The sequence below is a fragment of the Jaculus jaculus genome, chromosome 4, assembly GCF_020740685.1.
Source record: "Jaculus jaculus isolate mJacJac1 chromosome 4, mJacJac1.mat.Y.cur, whole genome shotgun sequence".
Taxonomy (NCBI): Eukaryota; Metazoa; Chordata; class Mammalia; order Rodentia; family Dipodidae; genus Jaculus; species Jaculus jaculus.
Genome location: NC_059105.1, coordinates 123,980,198 through 123,998,719, shown reverse-complemented (window position 1 = coordinate 123,998,719; position 18,522 = coordinate 123,980,198). Strand labels below are relative to the sequence as shown.

The following is an 18,522-nucleotide window of genomic DNA, read 5'->3' as shown; positions in this document are numbered from 1 at the left end:
TTTATTTATTTATTTGAGAGCGACAGACACAGAGAGAAAGACAGATAGAGGGAGAGAGAGAGAATGGGCACGCCAGGGCTTCCAGCCTCTGCAAACAAACTCCAGATGCGTGCGCCCCCTTGTGCATCTGGCTAACGTGGGACCTGGGGAACCGAGCCTCGAACCGGGGTCCTTAGGCTTCACAGGCAAGTGCTTAACCGCTAAGCCATCTCTCCAGCCCACTAGATGTTCTTAAAAGGGAAACACTTTGAAACATACTCTCACCCTCTAAGCTAGAGCTGATTGGACTAGGTGGATCTTGACTCATGCTAAGTCAATTTGCATTCTCTTTCCTAGGAATTTAGAATTAAAAGATCGATTCAGCTGGTTTTGTAGGACCAAGCTGGATAGTCAAGTTTACAGAGGGGCTGAAACAAATTGGGTGGTAGTCATATACAAAATGAACCAGTCTGAAGCTAGAAGAAAAAACACATGTTATCCAGACAGAAGCAAAGATGTGAATGCCTGTGTTGCTTGGAAAAACTTACAAGAAAAAGAAGAAGGAAAAACAAGCTGCATGACACCTGCACATGGCCTGAGAAGCAGCCACACTCCCTGTAAATGAGGTCAAGAATACTTTGCCACCTTTTAATCTCCTCCTTGATTGAGCTACATTGAAGAAAAGTTTAATTTCTTACAACTGTTTGGATCCCTTAGAAGACATCTCATGGCTTATAGGTCTTATTTTATTCCTATCTATAAAATGAATTCACAGTGAGTATAGAAATAATGGTTAGATGGCATGTACAGCAATTAAACTTAAAAAAGTAAGTTTACAACTTAAAATAATTCTCAATAAAGGCCAGCAATATAGCTTCAGTGTAGAGCATTTCCTAGCATATGCAGTCCCTGAGTTGCTTCCCTAGCCTGTGAACAAAACAAGTCTTAGGACAATTCTCTGATCAGCCTACTTATGTACTACCAGAGACAGCTTATTTCCTTTGGAGAAGGTAGAGCACCTGTTGCTCCTTCCTCCATGCTGATAGGAAAAGGGGATACAGAAAATAGCAACTTTCACAATCCTTCAGTTTCTGGATTAAGGCCATCCAGATACCTGTATCCCTTATGAGAATAAAGGAATGAAGTGATAGGTGAAAGATCCAGCTATGGTGGCAAATACCTATAATCCCAGCACTTGTGTGGTACAGTCAGAAAGATTAGGTGTTCAAAGTCATCCATAGTTGAGTTGAAGGCTAGCCTGGGCTACATAAAACCCTGTCTCAAAAACCAAGGGGTTATAGGTAAGACAAGAAAAGATACCCTTTCTCAAGCCAGATGTGGTAGTGCAAGGCTTTAATCCCAGAACTCAGGAGGCAGAGGTAGGAGGATCACCATGATTTCAAGGCTACCCTGAGAATACACAGTAAATTCCAGGTCAGCCTGGGCTAGAGTAAGAACCTACCTCAAAAAAGAAAGTCTATAAATTCTTCAGAATATAGTATCTTTAACAAATACAGAATGGCACACAAAGCCTCTGATTTCTATTACTTCTAGTTAATCTTTTTAATGGCTCTTTCTGTTTCTGGGTCCCCCAAAATTCAGCATCTTCTTTGGAAGAAATGAGCCTCCTGCTAGCATTATTCAATGATTGTAGGCATCCAATGCAAGCTCACAGGGAAAAATTAGTCTTTCCAATAAATAATATAGGCATAATAAGACCACTGCATGCAAAAGAACAAACTTGGATCCCTACCTCAAACCATATATAAATATTAACTACTAACTTTAGGGACAAAACATATAAAACTCTTGAAGAAAGCAGGAATAAATCTTTTGATCTAGGATTTGATGATGTTTCTTGAATATAATATCAAAACCAAGGGAACCAAAGGAAAAATAAATTGAGTATCATGAAAGCTTTCATGTGTCCAAGGACATCATCAAAAAAAAAAAAAAAAGTGAAGACAGGGGCTGAAGAGATGTCTCAGCAATTCCATTCCTAGGCATCTATGCAAGAGACTAGAAAACATATATCTATACAAGCATTGTGGAGGCACTCTTCCATTGTGGAGGGAACAGGCTTTTTCTCTCCTTCACTTATTATAAGCAGTGCCTGCCTGGTTCTTTCTGGAAAGAGAAAACACTTCACCAGATACTGTAAAGAGAGTAAAATGTTCTCTATTTCTCTACATTTCTTTATACCTAGCCTAGAGAAATAAAGAAGTCAGGAGGCTTTTTTGATGGCAGACAAACAGGTGGCTCGGGTAATAGCAGGTAAACAAGAGGCTCTGCTGGGATGAATAGCATTTCCTGGGGTCTACATTGTTGAACAAACTCCTTAAGATAATCAGGAGTCCTGGTCACAGGCCTACCTTGCAGCCCCCCCACCAGGTGGCGCTTCCTGTAACTGACCAACAGACCTATTTACAGGTTCCTTTTTTTACTTTTGTGACTGTAACTGTCACATATAAATTGTGATTTATGGCTTAATTCCCATCCTGTTTCCTTTTTATAAAAACTGACACTCTGAACAGTTCAGGGCTTTTCACTCAGAACCTGGAGTGGAGCCCTGGTATACCAAACTATCCTTTTTTTTTCCCTTTTCTATCTTTTTTACCCAATAAAACTTTGCCTCCCAGTCAATGAGTCTATGGTTTTACTTGTGCAACACAAGACCCCATAACAATACAAACTTTTTAAAAAAGCTATTAATTTGAGAATTATGTGTATATATATGTCATATATACACATATATGATTACAATTCCACTAGCTTGCAATACCTTTTGGGTTGAAAATGCACTGGTCTGCTAAGCTTGTGCAGCTGGGACTTGAGCCTGTGGTATCGCCCCAGTATCAGCAGGAAACTGCTAAGAATTGCAGGGTGTCCGGCCTTGCTCCAGACCTTCCCATATAGAATCTGGACTTCGCAAATGCCCAGGTGACTTCTTAGCCCAATATATGAGAACTGTTTGCTCTCAAAACTTTAAATACATCTAAGACTAATCCACATATGAAAAACTCAAGTCAACCTACAAAGGAAGTCTGGCTGCTGAGAAGGTATGGTCCATGGGCTAAAGGGTGAGTTCTCAGACAGGTCAATTCTACTGGGGCCAAGTCAGCTCCAGAGGAAGAGACATAAGTCAAAAGGAAGCTTCCCTGCAGCTTCCTTTTCCCTGCCTTGTGACAAAAATGTCTCTGTATTACAAAGATGTTCAGATCCAGGTTCTAGGGGAAAAGACAGCCACTGGAATAGCCCTGCTTACAGATCCTGCCATGGATAGGTTTTCCTGTACTACAGAGTAACCTACCTGTCTGAAGGACATTGATGTTGGTGGGGCTGATTTTGTTCCATATAGGATGGTATCATTCAGTGCAATGTTTTTAAGCAGTGACCTACTATAGTTTTCAAATTAAAATGTAGCCACATTTCTGAATTAAAAATTGAGATTGATGGTGTGACAAGGAAAAGTATACTTATGACAATAACTAAATGGAATATTTGTGACTGTCCTGGGAAATCTAGGACATATGGTACCAAAACCCATGAGGCATTGGTGACCTGGTTGAGGATTATGGTCACCTTGTCTCTCTCTGGATATCTACACTAGAATTCTGGGCACTCTAAGATCTTTCTCACTCTGGTGCCTTATCTCTTTCCTCTGCCACCACATCTGGTACCTACCTGCCCCTTTGCACCCTTTAGGTCCCAGGTGAAATGCCCAGAGAACGTCTCTGGAGACCTTATCTAAGGTCACTCTCCTGTCCTCACCCAGCCCAGATCCCCTTTTCTCTACTTAGCACTTAGCACTAACTACATCCACCTTGTTTTTGCCATTTGCTTCTGGTCTCCACCCCAGTAATATGCTTCAGCACCTTTACCAATCCATGCTCCATGGTCCTGGCGCATATTAGATGTGAATTTTGATGAATAAGAAAGAATAAGAGTTCACCGGGCGTGGTGGCACACGCCTTTAATCCCAGCACTCGGGAGGCAGAGGTAGGAGGATCGCTGTGAGTTCAAGGCCACCCTGAGACTACATAGTGAATTCCAGGTCAGCCTGGACCAGAGTGAGACCCTACCTCGAAAAACCAAAAAAAAAAAAAAAAAAAAAGAAAGAAAGAAAGAAAGAAAGAAGAAAGAATAAGAGCTGGATCTTAAAGATTTTAGAGTAAAAATCACCAAATAGTCTACAGGTTATTAATATGAAAAACAATAAGGCTACTTATAAACAGACCATAAGCTCTCCTCAAAAGTTTTTCAGGGAGCTGAGGAAATGGTTCAGGAGGGTAAGAGCACTTACTCTGTAAGCATAAGGCCCCAGATTAAATCCCCAGCACTCATGTAAGAAGCTGGATATGGCCATGCCCACCTAAAACCCCCATATTGAAGGGGGTAGAAACAGAAGGATCACTATACACACATAAAAGGAGCAAAGCAAACCAAATTGAAGCTGAGTGTGGTAACCCCAGCACCACAGATTGAGGCAAATTCCAGGCCAGCCTACACTACTGTGGTAGTTTGTATCAGATCCCCCCTAACCCCCCAGCCACAGTAAGCTCATGTATGTTAAATGCTTGCTTCCTAGCTCATGGCAGTTTGGAAGATGGAGCCTTGCTAGAGGTGTTTTGGTAGGGGCAAGATTAAGAGTTTTACAGCCAGTTCTTCTTTGTCAGAGCTCACCTTCTTGCTGCTATTTTTCACCTGCTATGGCAAGATTGTGATATCCAGCCTCTGCTCAACCATCTTTTCCTGTCATCATGAAGCTTCCCCTTGATTCTGTAAGTCAAAATAAAACCTTTTCTCTCATCAGTTGCTTTTGGTCAGGTACTTTTTCCCAGAAACTTGAAGGTAACTATAACTATATACAGAAACCTTGTCTGGAAAAAAAAAAAGCACTTTTGCTTCATGCTCTTGCTAGTGAACAAAATGACTTCCTGTCAGGGGGGGGCGGGGGGGATAGTGTCTAGATTTATTTCTTCTTTCTCTTCTTCCTCCTTCTCCTCCTCTCCTGTATGTGTGGTGCTAAGGACTGAACTCAAAGCCTTGTACACACCAGTACTCTACCACTGAACTACATCCCCTGCCCAGGATTTAATTCTTACTAGATATCTCCATGGTTCTCTTACTCATACTGATCAAGGGACTCAAAAAATATATAATCACATCTCCAGGCCTTTATGTGATCCTTTACTCCAAAGCCCACCACAGCTATTAGACTAGTCCCTTCAAATTCAGCAACTTTAATAGTACTTGCATTACATTATTTTAGCCTATCACAATTTAGACATTTAAAAATTTTTAATTAAACATTTTCAGTAGGTGATGATTTCAGATCATTGTTTCAAAACTCTGAATATGAACATGATTCTATGTCTAGACTGAGCTCTAGCAATCTGCTTCAAGTATGCTTGAATAAAACACAGGATTTAAGCCAGGCGTGGTGGCACACGCCTTTAATTCCAGCACTTGAGAGTCAGGAGGATCACCAAGAGTTTGGGCCACCTTAGACTACATAGTGAATTCCAGGTCAGCCTGAGCCAGAGTGAAACCCTCTCTCGAAAAATCAAGAAAAAAAAAAAAAAACAGGATATATAGACCAGTCAATAATAAATGTACTTACAGAGAGAAAAAGTTTTCTGAGCTTTAGTTTTTAATACATACAGTGGTAGGAAACACAGTAACTAAGAAAATCAAGAGTTTAGAAAATACTGAACCAGACCAAACTGGTTCCAACTCCCATTCTATAGCCTGCTTGCAGGTGACCATTAACAAGATCCTGAATCCTCTGAGCCTCAGCTGCCCCACCACAAGCTGAGGTCAGCTACACTACCTCCCTCACAGTTTAGGAGAAAGTATGGAGTTGGTAAATCTGGACACACGGACTCACACGGAAATGTTAGTTCTACCTATGTTAAGGTTCATTCTCAACATCAAAGAACTCATTTACTCTTACAGATAAAGGTGTTTGGAATGAAAGAATAGCACTAAATAAATACCACTATAAAACCAGAGGAGTACTTAGCAACTTTTGTTTGCAGATGGTAAAAGTTCTCATGGCAGGGTAAGACTGAAACTGACAGGCTTTGCAGGGTGTGGATAAAAACATGGTTCTTGTTTTTGTTTTTTTGTTGTTTGAGGTAGGGTCTCCCTCTAGCTCAGGCTGACCTGGAATTCACTATGTAGACCCAGGTTCAATTCCCCAGAACCCACATAAGCCAGGTGCACATGGTGGCACATACATCTGGAATTCGTTTGCAGTGGCTAGAGGTCCTGGCCCACTCATTCTCTCCCTCACTCTCTCTCTGTCTCTCATAAATAAATAAATATAAAATATTTTTTAAATTCCAGTAAGAGACACGGACAAATAATGATGTGGCAAATGAGAAGCAAATAATTACAATTTTAAACGGAAAAAGAGGATATAATGGTTAAATTAAAGCCCAAGAGAATGGAAAAGCTAAGGAGTCTGGACTCTTGCCCAGGAACAATGACAAACTGCTTTGTGTACATTCTTAACTACTTCTGTTACTACCAATACTTATTGAGCACCAAATAAGTGTCAGGCCCACAACTAACCCCTTTGCATACACTATTTCTACTACTTCCAACAACTCCAAAATTTAGAAAGTGGAACCCCTGTTTTACAAATAAGGCCAGGAGAAGTCACTCACTGAATGCCTCCAGTAGATGGCAGTGTTCTTCCTGTATTTTTTTTTTTTTTTTTAGAGATAATGAAACTTTATTTAAAAACCAAAACACTAGGAAAATAGACTACAGCTTTGACACAGCAAATCCACTAGCTGTATCACCATTTCAAGTAAGAAGTTGGTTAAGGAAAAAAAAAAAAAAAAGACAACATGGTGCTCATTCAAAAGATAAGGTGCCATGCTGGGGGCAGGAACACTGCATGGTGCAATGACCCCAGGCAAAAATGTTACTTGGCAGAGGGATTTGTGTGCCTCCTTTTGGTTTTATAGCAGTCCCAGCTTTTCTTAGCTTAAGGTGTGTACTGTTTTGGCCTTCTGGTTGTCAGAGGATTACTTCCAAAAGCTGTTAATTCAGGGGGCTCCATAATGCTGGGTGTTTAGGCCTTTATTTATTTATTTTTTCCCAAGTGCAATACTTCCCAATTTGCCAACAGTTCTTATTTTACTGTTTATTCCTGGAATCTGGGGTCTCTGATGTGTGTATCTCACAACCAAACCCCTTTTCTCTTCAGGGGGAAAATGACATTGCAAGGTTATTCTGTCATTCTATTGCAGAAAGTCTCCAGGCCCTATAAGCTAGTGAAGAAAGCTGTTTTCCACCCTCAGTGTGACATTACCATGCTTTTTCAGGGATCTCCAGATTGAAAGATGTCATGGAAGAACTGACCAGAAAAAGATAAACACAAGGAACCTTTCAATATACTTACTCAATGGAATTAAGATCTAGACTCCTCCCCTTTTTTTCTTGGAAGGTATGGTTTCACTCTAGCTCAGGCTGACCTGGAATTTACTATGTAGTCTCAGAGTGGTCTTGAACTCACAGCGATCCTCTGACCTCTGCCTCCTGAGTGCTGGAATTAAAGGTGTGTGTCACCATGCCTGGCTCCTTTTCCCTAAGTTTTGTTTTATAGCTTATACAAAATGGTGTGGTGATGCTTTTGGTAAACTGGTTGGCAACAGACACACTCCTCCTCCAATTTCTCTAAATCATAGGCCAGGTGGAGGAAATTGCCACCCCGTTGGTGTCTGTGCAGTCAGAGAATCCAGGATCGTGGTCTCTGGGTTGGTATGAGGGCAGTCTCTAGTGTTAGGGACAAGCACTTGCCACATGAAATTTAGGGTCTAAACATGCGTGTGTGCAACCTCTGATCCAACATTTAGCACTATTTTCCCATTTCACTTCCTAGGATCAAAACATACAGAAACCAGTGTTCAAAGACCAATGAGCTGCTTCATTTGTTGCCATTGTGGGTTTCCCTACTCATAATCTTGGTTTAAAAGACAACGTTTCCCTTCTTTTAAAACAGATTCCTGCCCTCAGTTCCAATGGTTATTGGCAAAGCTGTTTATTTCTCAATGGATGAGAGAGACTCCTTCATCTTTCTTGGTCATCGTTGGGATAAGGTGCATGTGGTCATCCACACACTTGGCCACACAGCTGTCCAGCTGCCATTTTACCTGCAGCTCCTTGTTCCCTGAATCCATGGCGTCTCTGGCTTTGTCACTGAAGTGCATGGTACACCAGGCCAGCCGGTCCTGGAACTTTGCCAGCTCACTGGTCACCAAGGCCTGGGCCTGAGCCAGAGGCGCATGGCAGGACTTGATGCACTGGTGCACCTGCTGCATGGATGCCTGGTTGTCTTCACAGCAGCCAGCGCTGCACTGGAACATGCATCTTCCAGATGTTCTCTCGCTCCATGTTCTTCACCATGGCATCCACGGCTTCCTGCACGCGGAGCTGCTGCACCTCCGCCATGGCGGCCCCGAGCGCCACCTTCCCAATATGTTTGTTATATCAAAATCAGTGCCTTTTTTCCCTTAAAACAGCCATGCAGATTAAAACAAAAACAAAAACAAAAAAAAAAAAACCTTCCACTGCAATAGAGAGCCAGATAAATAAAGGAGAATAAAATGGCAACAGGGACCTATCCAGAAGTAACGGTATCCTGCACAAACAGAGGGAAGGTAGTAGAAAGAAAATGTGCTAATTTTTTTCACATATTCTCTTCTATCTTATATTCTTCTGCCACAAGTTATTAATTACTCCAGTCCCTGTCACTTACTGCCCTTGCCTTCAAGCTTTGGTTTGAGTGTTCTTGTTAGCCCAATAGCAGACACCACTCATAGATAGGCATTGACTTTTCTCATCACAATACTATCAAGGCTTAAATAGGGCATCATTCTCTAATCTGTTATCTACATTGGAAGGCAAGACAATTATTCTTGAAAACTAAGCCTCCATTTCCAATAAATCACATTATGCCTCACACACCAACATTTTAAGAAGTCTGACTTAAATACATAGCCTGTCAAAGCCAGAGAACACATATGCTAAGCTCTGCCAATTCTACATCATTAAGGTTCATTATGATCCCAGAGAGAACACGGTTTTATAAAATGGAGTATGTTATCAATGTTTGTTGAGCTGCTTTGTAGCTAATATCATAGGCAAAGGTGCACAAAAATTAAACATTATGAAATTTATGCACATCAGTATACCCATCAAGAGTGAAGGACCAAGTGGACAATTGCACTATCCCATGTGGTGGAATCAAGAATTAGAAGTTTTAGTATTCATGTAAAGACCCTAAGAACAAGCAAAAGATATTTGCCTTAAACCTTAGATGTTATGACACTCCTCATTCAATGACAAATCAGTATTTCAAGCAGAAAAACAATAGTATCCTAGGGTATAGAGAGGTGAGTTGAAATGTATAATAAAGGTAGGATTGGCATTGTGGCACTGCCCTGACTTCACAAGAAAAAGATGCTTATATATGTATGATAAAGCAAAATTATAGCACACACATTCCAATTGTACAGTTCTTAACTACATAAAGATCTGAGGTTTTTATTTTTTTTAATCCAATGGGATTCATTTTATTTCTACATGCAAAGATATGTGTCGATGTTAGATGACTCTGCTCACCTGCACATACTTAACAACCAAACATCATGGAGAATGTAAACTCAGGCTTATTGTTATGTCAGTGTTCATCATAAAGAGATAACTATCTCAATGAACAGAGTAGAAGATAAACTGGATTTTCTCCTTATGATCAATTAACTAAGGTTCCCTGGAAACCCAGTTATAGAAATAACTTCATTCACCTTTTCTTCAAATCTGAGGTGTTTCTTTAACCACCCAAGCCAGATATCATCACAGCCCAGTTGCTTGTCATAACAATGGTTTATTGCAACTCCACCCTTTTCTCACCTTTAGTTTCAACAGTGCATTAACTGTTTTCCCTTTAAGAGAAAGAATCAGGATTAAGAATTCAAGCCCCCAAAGAAGTTCAGTGAACTATCAATTTTAAGGTTAGTTAACCCCTGGAAATATTCTGTTTAATTGCCACTTTCTCCCTTCCTCCAAAGGATTACATTTTATGTTGATGTTGTAATGGAAAGCACTGCATTAAGACAGAGCAAAAACATAATGGCTTTAAATTTTTAGCATACAAACCTTTTCATGAGTCACTATTAATCATTTGCACCTGTGTCTTTAATAATCAGCGAGGCAAATTCTACAAGATGTGCAGGACTGAACTAAGGAAGGATGCACCAATCACAACCAGTACCAAATCAGGCAGGAAAGGAGGTTTTATCCTATGTGACATAAAAAAAGTTTTTCATGTTCACCCCACCAAATCTTGAGAACATTAGAGCTCCCAGTACTCAAAATCTTCTAAAATCAAGGTCAAAGTTGGGCATGGTGGTTCACACCTGTAACCCCAGCTTTGGGAGACTGAGGCAGGAGGAGTTCTATAAGTTTGAGGATAGCCTGGGCTCCACAGTGTGCTGCAACCCAACCTGGGCTACAAGTGTGAGACTGTTTCAAAAAAAAAAAAAAAAAACTAAACAGGGGAAAAAAACAGTCAAGATCATAAATATGCATGTATCTTCCTGTATTTTTAACTATTTTTATTTCTAACAATGTTTCATCATCTGATCAAAAAGAAAAAGGGGTCTAGGCTATAATAAACACTAACTGGAGAAGCTAATCTTATAAACCATTCTTCCCACTGAGAAATCGGGACCATTACAACATACCACTCGATCACTTATTTTGTTGTGAGTTGCAAATTTAGAGCAACAGTGGCAATATTCTGAAACAGATGGAATTTGCTCTGCATCAAAGAAACATACATGTGGAAGGCACAAATATGGTCTCTGTCGGCTGCAGTCTATCCTCATCAAATCATTTTCTCTGTAAGCAGAGATTCCCCTATCATAGAGATGGTCCTTAACTGCCACAGTCAGGAAAGGATTCCCTTTGAACAGCATCTAGACCACACCTTGTCTGGCCACAGGAGATGCTGTCAAGAGCTGGGGGGAAGGGTATCTAGTACAGATGAGGGGCTAGGACCAAGAGCCAAATATGATCCCCTCCATTAAATAAGGAGAGTCCTGAAAATGAAGATTCATCCACTGGACCATCCACTACTCAATGTTCAGCATTCGGTGGGCTGGCTGGTAAGATTGTGAGGTCCAGCAGCCTTTTAAAATCTCAAGATGTTCCGGAAGCACCAATTTAATGTATAAATGTTTATGGCATTGAAACATTGCTGAATGAAATATTAGAGAAAACACTCGCCACCTACTGCAAAAAAATGCCCCAGGTCCAAAGCATCTGAGATGAGGATTCCACTGTAACTACTTATAGTAAAAAAAAATTTCGATTAAAAAAATCCTCCAAAGACCTACATATGGCCCTACCATCTACCTAGTGAGCTAACAAGGAAGGAGAAGTGTTGGATAGTCACCGGGTCCTTCCACTTGTAGCAGGAAAGAACAACAAAAGCACCCGAACACTTAACTCTGTAGTGATTTAAAACACTTCTGGAAGGACAGAGAAGAGATACCACTCCCTCTCCACCTGCGCCCACTCCCATTTCTGCCCTAGTCCTAGGATCAGCAGTGTTTCTTCCAGGAACAATTCTTGATTCCCAGGGGCTCTCGGGCCTGACCCTGGAGAACCCAGAGGGTCATTCTTCCCACCACCCTAGCATCCTCCACCTCCAAGATCTTCTTCCCACCGCCCCAGTTCACCACCCGCGTACCTGATGATGTCGTCGTTGTGTCCCAAGAAGAATTTTTGGCTGTGCTCGCGGGTGTTGTATACCACCCCAACCCCAGCCACAAAGTAGACCACCTCCTTGCCGGCCGTGTAGTACAGGTTGTTGCGGCACTGGTGACCCCGGTACCCATACACCCACTCCAGCCGGAGCTGGCAGCCGGGAGCTGTCCGATCCGCCATGATAAGCCGACACTACGCGCCACGGCCGCCGGGCCGTGCGGGTCCTCGGCCGCGGCACTCCCGGCCTGTCCTCGCACGGGCTCGGGCTGCTGCGGACCCGCAAGGACTCAGTGCTCCGCGCGGGGCGCTGATCTTCGCGGCGACGCACAGGCACAGCCCCGCACGCCGGCCGCCACCATCATCCGCCGCTGCTGGAGACGAGCCGCTGCCGGCGCGCCGCAGCCAGACCCCGCCAGGCGCCGGGCTCCCTCCCCGGGGCGAGGCGGCGTGGGGGGCGCCGGCACCCGCGCGCGCCTCGCTGCACCGGCGGGCTTCGGCGCGCCAGAGAGTAGTGGCGGTCAGCCGGCCTTTAAATCGCTCATCTGCATATCCACACACAGATCACCCAGTTCGCTCGCTAAGTTTGCGGAGAGCCGGGGCTTTCGCGGCAGGCAGCAGGATTTATTCTGTCACAGGGCTGATGTGACCGGCAGCCCAAGTGAGCTTTGCCGCCACCATCCTTAGATCCGAAACTGACAGTCTACATCCAGGATGCTAGAGCGAGGAAGAAACAGAATGTTTGCATAAGTCGCCTAGCCCAAGAAGATGATCCCCAAACTAAACAAGTTTTATTTTTGTCAACTACTCCACATTTCTCCCTCCAAATTCACATAAATAATACATAGGAAATATGCCCGAAACGCCTCGGGTTAGTAGGGGCTGGTTTGAGAAAACATCTGCTGTTTCCCAGGAAGCCAGAACAAATATGCAATGGTCATAAAAGAAATTTTTTTTAAGAAAAAACTTAGCAGCTCTCCCTAATCAGCAACTCCAATCGTAAGCGTCAGAAAAGATTTTCTGAATCAGAGGAAACCAGTTATTAGGCAATTGGAGGACAGTGCTACCTACAAACGCGCCCAGTCCAGAAGAAATGGAATAACAAGTGACAAAAAAAAAAAAAAAAAAAAAAAAAACTGTGTCCCTCTCCCTGGGGGGGGGGGGGGAGGTCTGCACTAGCAACGGGATCCCGGGAATCCGAGACGCCCGGGTCCTGCCTTAGCGTGGCTCGGGGTGGAGTCTCTTGTAGGACTAAGGGGACAGTGACGCCCCACACACTCGCACTATGGGCGCCGGCCCCGAGGGACAACGGGCCGGCTCCGCAGTCTCTGCGGATCCCTGCACTCCCACCCGGATCCAGCCTCTCCTCGGAGCATCCCCGCTATCTCCGCCTCTAACCTTTGCTGCCGGAGGGTGCCACCAGCGCCTCGGGGATCCCGCACTTGCGAGCAAGAGAAATCCTGCACCTACCCTCCCCTAACGCCTCACGCACCGGGGATGGGCTCCGTCCCTGGGGCGAGCAGGAGGCGAGCTCTTCCTCCAGCCGGTGCTCGGGGGCGGGGCCACCCCTTGGCTTTCGGGAACCCAGGCGACAGGTTACTAGGCAAGAACGCGGCGCTTGGAAACAGCAACGCCCGCCTTCCCCCGGTGCATCCTGGGAGATGTAGTCCTTTATGCCCAGCCCGCGCGGAAGAGCCCGTAGAGAGTACCACAAATCCCAGGATTCTATGCTCCCTCAGGGCCGTGGTGCTGGTGCCAATCGAGTTTGCGGCAGGTTCTCCTAAGTGGGGACTGCTGCTTACCAAGAGACTAGGGCTAACCTGCCCTGGCGTTTCACAGTGACCCAAGTGGACCGTCTGTGGCTGACGGGCGCGCATCTATGTGGAAAGGATACGTGTAGGTGGAGCACAGTCTCCACATCTCTCTTGAAGAAGACCCTACGCCATGCACGGAAGGTTGCTGTATCTCCCCTTAATGCAGCAATTGACTCAGGCTCTAATCTGTTCCGTACTTCAGTGTGCTCTGCCTTCTGATTAACTTTAATTTATTCAAGCGCAATGGTGTCAAGTTTAAGAAAAATGTAAGGCATGTGGTCCCTATCCTACACAGGGTAAAGAGCGACTTCCTGTGACCTGCTTCCTAAATGAGAGGAGTGTATTTTAAAGATAACAAAATTCCTGAAGCAGGAAGGCCATGAACAACCAACTGGTCCTTAAACACAGAAGCTAGTGGCCCTTCTAAAACTGAGGTAAATTGTGACAACACTGTGTGTGGAAGTCGCCTATTTTCATCTGGAAGCCGCAGCCAACCTTTGGAAAGAGATTTTAAAATCCCAATGGCTGCAAAAGATTGATAGTTGGACCTTTGACCCTTCCTTTTCGTGCTCAGGATGGAGTTTCTTTATCTACCTCAAGCTTTTATAGAACCTCTGACCAGAGTTGCCTGGAGCAATGAAGAGGATATGAACTCGTTTCATCTTTTCTAAGAAAACAAATATCTGAAAATATATGAGGTGACATTGTTTCAGGTAATAAGGACTCTACCAAAAACAAAAACATGGCCATAAAAGGTTTGAAGCTTTTCCAGTCTGCTTTCTATCCCAATAATAAAATGCCCAAGAGTGGGTAAATTTTTGTTTTTGTTTTTGTTTTTGTTTTTTCAAGGTAGGGTCTCACTCTAGCCCATATTGACCTGGAATTCACTATGTAGTACCATTCTGACCTCTTAACTCACATCAGTCCTCCTACCTCTGCTTCCGGAGTGCTAGAATTAAAGGTGTGCTCCATCACTTCCAACTATAGTGGATAATTTTTAAAGAAAAATTGATTGGGTTTATGATTACAGAGGTTAGGAGACCAAAACCTTGGAACCCAGCACCTGTTGAGAAATTTTCTTATCGCATGTTATGACGTAGCCAAAGGCATCACAAGGCATACACGCTAACTCGAGTTTCCCTTCAAATAAAGCCACTGTCATCATGGTGGGCCCACTTTCATGACCTTATCTAATTCTAAAATTCTCAAAATTCTACTTCTAGATATTATTAACATATGAATCAGGGGATTAAATTTTTAACATAGTAATTCTGTGAGACACCATCAAACCATAGAGATATTAAAAAATATAGATGGAAAATAGTACCATGCCAGTAAAAAATAAGTCACATAGAGATAGTAAGTCAGGAGAAGTTTCAATAAAGAAATAGAAGTGAGATAAGAAAAGGTAAACTGAAAGAGCATTCTAGCTGATCCTGTGGAATTTAAAAAAAAGGGGGTAGGTGGAAAAATATAGAGAGATTGATTTAGAAAATGCTGAGTTCACAGCTCTTGGGAGGCTGAGATAGGAGGATTGCTGCAAGTTCAAGGCCAGCCTGAGACTAATTCCAGGTAAGCCTGGGCTAGAATGAGACCCTACTTCAACAAAAAAAGAAATACTGAATTTAATGCAAAATAAAATTCATGCAAGGGGGTGGGACTATAAGCCTTAAAACTGAGATTGCATATGGGTTTGAGTGAAACTCTACCTTGAAAAACAAAACGAAACAACAACAAGAACAACAAAAAAAGAGTAGTGACCAAATCATGAGCTATTAGAGGCCTGAGGAAGTAGTTGAAGTACTACTAGATTAGAGACAGTGGCAGTAGCACAGAAAAGGAGCACTATATATGTATATGGAAGAATGTTGAACGGCATTGTCTAACAAAATAAACATGAACAGAATATGTTATTTTCTAAATTATCTTTACTAAAGCTAATGAGTACTGTATTGCCATAGATTGTTAAATAATTTGGAGAAGTTGGATCTCCCAGTTACAAATGCAACCTGTTACAGTTACCTTCTTGTTGCTGGGATAAACACCTGACAAGAAATAGGTAATATGAGGAAAGGGTTTATTTTAGGCTTACAGATTCTAAGGGAAGCGTCATCATAGTGCAAGAAGATGCTTACTTCGTAATACATCCATAGCAGAGAGACAACACAGAAAGTGGCAACAACCATGAGATGACTTTGAACACACACAGAACTGAACTCAACCCCTGGTAACACACTTCCTCCAACAGGGCTCCACCCCCCCACACACACACTCACACTCGCACACGCACATACCAAATGCTTTACTGTGTAGGCACTAAGTAGGAAACTTAATTACAAGCACCCAAGGCTATGGGGACATTATATTCAAAATGACCATATTGCTCCACTGGCCCCATAGACTTATTACCATCTCACAATACAAATCACACTCAGTCCAATTTCAGAAGTATGTATCCATAGTTTTTACCAATTTAAACACTGTTCAAAAGTCCAAAATTGGGCTGGAGAGATGGCTCAACAGTAAAGGTGTTTGTCTGCAGAGCCTAATGACCCCAATTTTTCAAGGTAGGGTCTCACTCTAGCCCAGACTGACCTGGAATTCACTATGTAGTTTCAAGGTGGCCTCAAACTCACAGCAATCCTCCTACCTTTGCTTCCTGAGTGCTGGGATTAAAGGTGTGCACTACCACACCCAGCAATAAATTAATAATTTTTTAAAAGTCCAAAGTCTACCTGAGATTCAAGACAGTCTCTTAATAGTGAGCCCTGTAAAAACACAAGTTAACATACTTCCAACATATAATAGCAAAGAGGAAAGGCTCCCGTTGTAAAAAGAAGGCATAATAAGGACACATTCACTGGACCAATGCAAGATCAAATAACCAACAGGCAAACCTCAAACATATGCAGTTCCAAGTCTGATATCCGTAACCATTGACAAAGACTGTGAGGTTCCAATTCTGCCCCTCCAGCTGGGCTGCCCACAGCCTGGGACAAACTCCATCTTGAGCCAGCAATTCTACATGGCAGCCATCCCACCATCCTGGCATCTCCATATTCCTTGGATCTCCATTGCAACCCAAGGTTCATCTTTGTAGCTCCATACAATTGCTTTACTGGTTCTCCATTCAGAGATTTTAACCCTGCTTCATATGGCTGCATCTTAGTTGCTCTTTGGACCATAAGCATTTCATGACTCTCTTTCTAGTATTTCTTATGTTTCTAAAAGCAGTAACAGGTGGGTAGCATAGCCAAATTTGTGAATCTGGGGGTGGGATGGGGAATAAAGCTTGATCTTGAAAATCAGACTAATTCTTCACCAGTCTTCCTTCAAGCATCCTCCTTTCAAAAGAACTGGTATTCTTACTAGCTTGAGCCTTCCATGGTTTGGGTTTTACCCTCAGTGCATCTTTCCCATTGTTCCAATGCAAAATAGTTGGCTCAGCTTTAATGGTGGTAAGGCCTATAAAGCCTAACAACCAAGGTTCAATACCCCAGTACCCACATAAACCAGATGCACAAGTTGGCACATGCATCTGGAGTTTGTTTGCAGTGGCTAGAGGTCCTGGTGCACCCACTTCTTCCTGTGTCTATATCTCTGTGCTTGCAAATAACTAAATAAAGTATTTTTTAAGGCTGTCTTTCAACTGTAAGTTATCTAGGCCAAGCCTAGAAGTACCTGGTTACATATCGTCTCTGTGCTTAGGAGACTGAAGCTGGAGGGCTATGAGTGCAAGGCCAACCTTGGCTACATAGTAAAACCCTGTCTCATAAAACAAACACACAGGTCTGAGGAGATAAGTCAAGAAATAAAATGTTTAAAATGCATGAAAGCATAAGAACTGAGTTCAATCCCAAGAACCCATGTTAAAAAAAAAAAAAAACCTAGGTATGGTGGCCCATACTTGTAATCCCAGAACTAGGGAGGTAGAGACAGATAGATCCCTAGGACTTGCTGGACAGCTAATCTTGCCTACTAGTGTGGTAGCTTGAATATAATACTGTAAATATATGGTCCCATAGACTTAGATGTTTTGTTAAAATTAAGCTTATAGCTTGGATCTCCAGCCATGTGACTGGAAGAGATGTCACTGGGGGGCAGATCCTGGAGTAGAGCCTAAGGTGTTTGAAGGTGAATCAGATTTTCAGCCCAAAGATGTGATAGAGCAGTTTGAGCTCTGCCTGTGCCTCCTTGCTGTTTTTGGTATTTGCTGGCTGTTAGTGGTTTTGTTCTACTTGGATCTATGAAAGGGAGCCAGCTTCTTCTGCAATTGATGGAACTTCCCTTGGATCAGTAAGCCTGAAATAAATTCCTTCCTCCATATAAACTGTATCTGTTTGGATGTTAATTCCAGCAACATGAAGCTGAATACAACAATTGGTAAGTTCATCATTTCAACAACAACAACAAAAAGATGGACTGTACCTAAATAAAGACACCTGAGGTGGTCCTTTGTACATAAGTGCATACACACTTGAACACACTCCCACACACACACACACATTTCAAACCAGCCAACAAAACTGTAACTGGGACTGCATCTGGGGCTGCATGTAAGGTCTAAATTCACCTGAAGATCAATTTGTAATACATAAGCATTTATGACTTCAGCATATAATTGGATATTTCTTAATCCAGACTTCAATTTGGTAATAATTCTCTTTTTGCTACTATACTATGTTCTGTTCTAATAAAGTCAGCATTGAAACACTTGCATGATTCATATAACTAATAACAACATGCTTTACTTCCAGACCACTTTAAATATTTTATCTCAATTAAAATAGGAATTGTTAGATCGGAGCCACTGAATCTAGTGTCATTATGCTTTCTTCCTAAGTGGCCCTGTGAACTCATTAAGTGCCTCCTCTATAATCTGTACCAAGAAACACATTATTTGCATTATTACTTTTTCCAGGGTTTTGAAAAACAATTTATGATT

At 42.6% G+C, this 18,522-nt stretch overlaps 1 protein-coding gene and 1 pseudogene across 7 annotated transcripts in view; both read right to left on the bottom strand.

Annotated features, from left to right (window-relative positions):
• Eml6 (EMAP like 6) overlaps positions 1–11,956 on the bottom strand; it is a 460,853-nt gene extending 448,897 nt beyond the window's left edge. For all 7 annotated transcript variants that reach the window (XM_045147997.1, XM_045147999.1, XM_045147998.1 and 4 more), the window contains exon 1: positions 11,750–11,956. In XM_045147997.1, the coding sequence (XP_045003932.1) occupies positions 11,750–11,946 (197 nt within the window). In that variant the 5' untranslated portion in view covers positions 11,947–11,956. The remainder of the gene's footprint in view (positions 1–11,749) is intronic.
• Positions 8,036–8,445, bottom strand: LOC105944810 (annotated as a pseudogene).
• Positions 11,957–18,522: the final 6,566 nt, after the last annotated feature.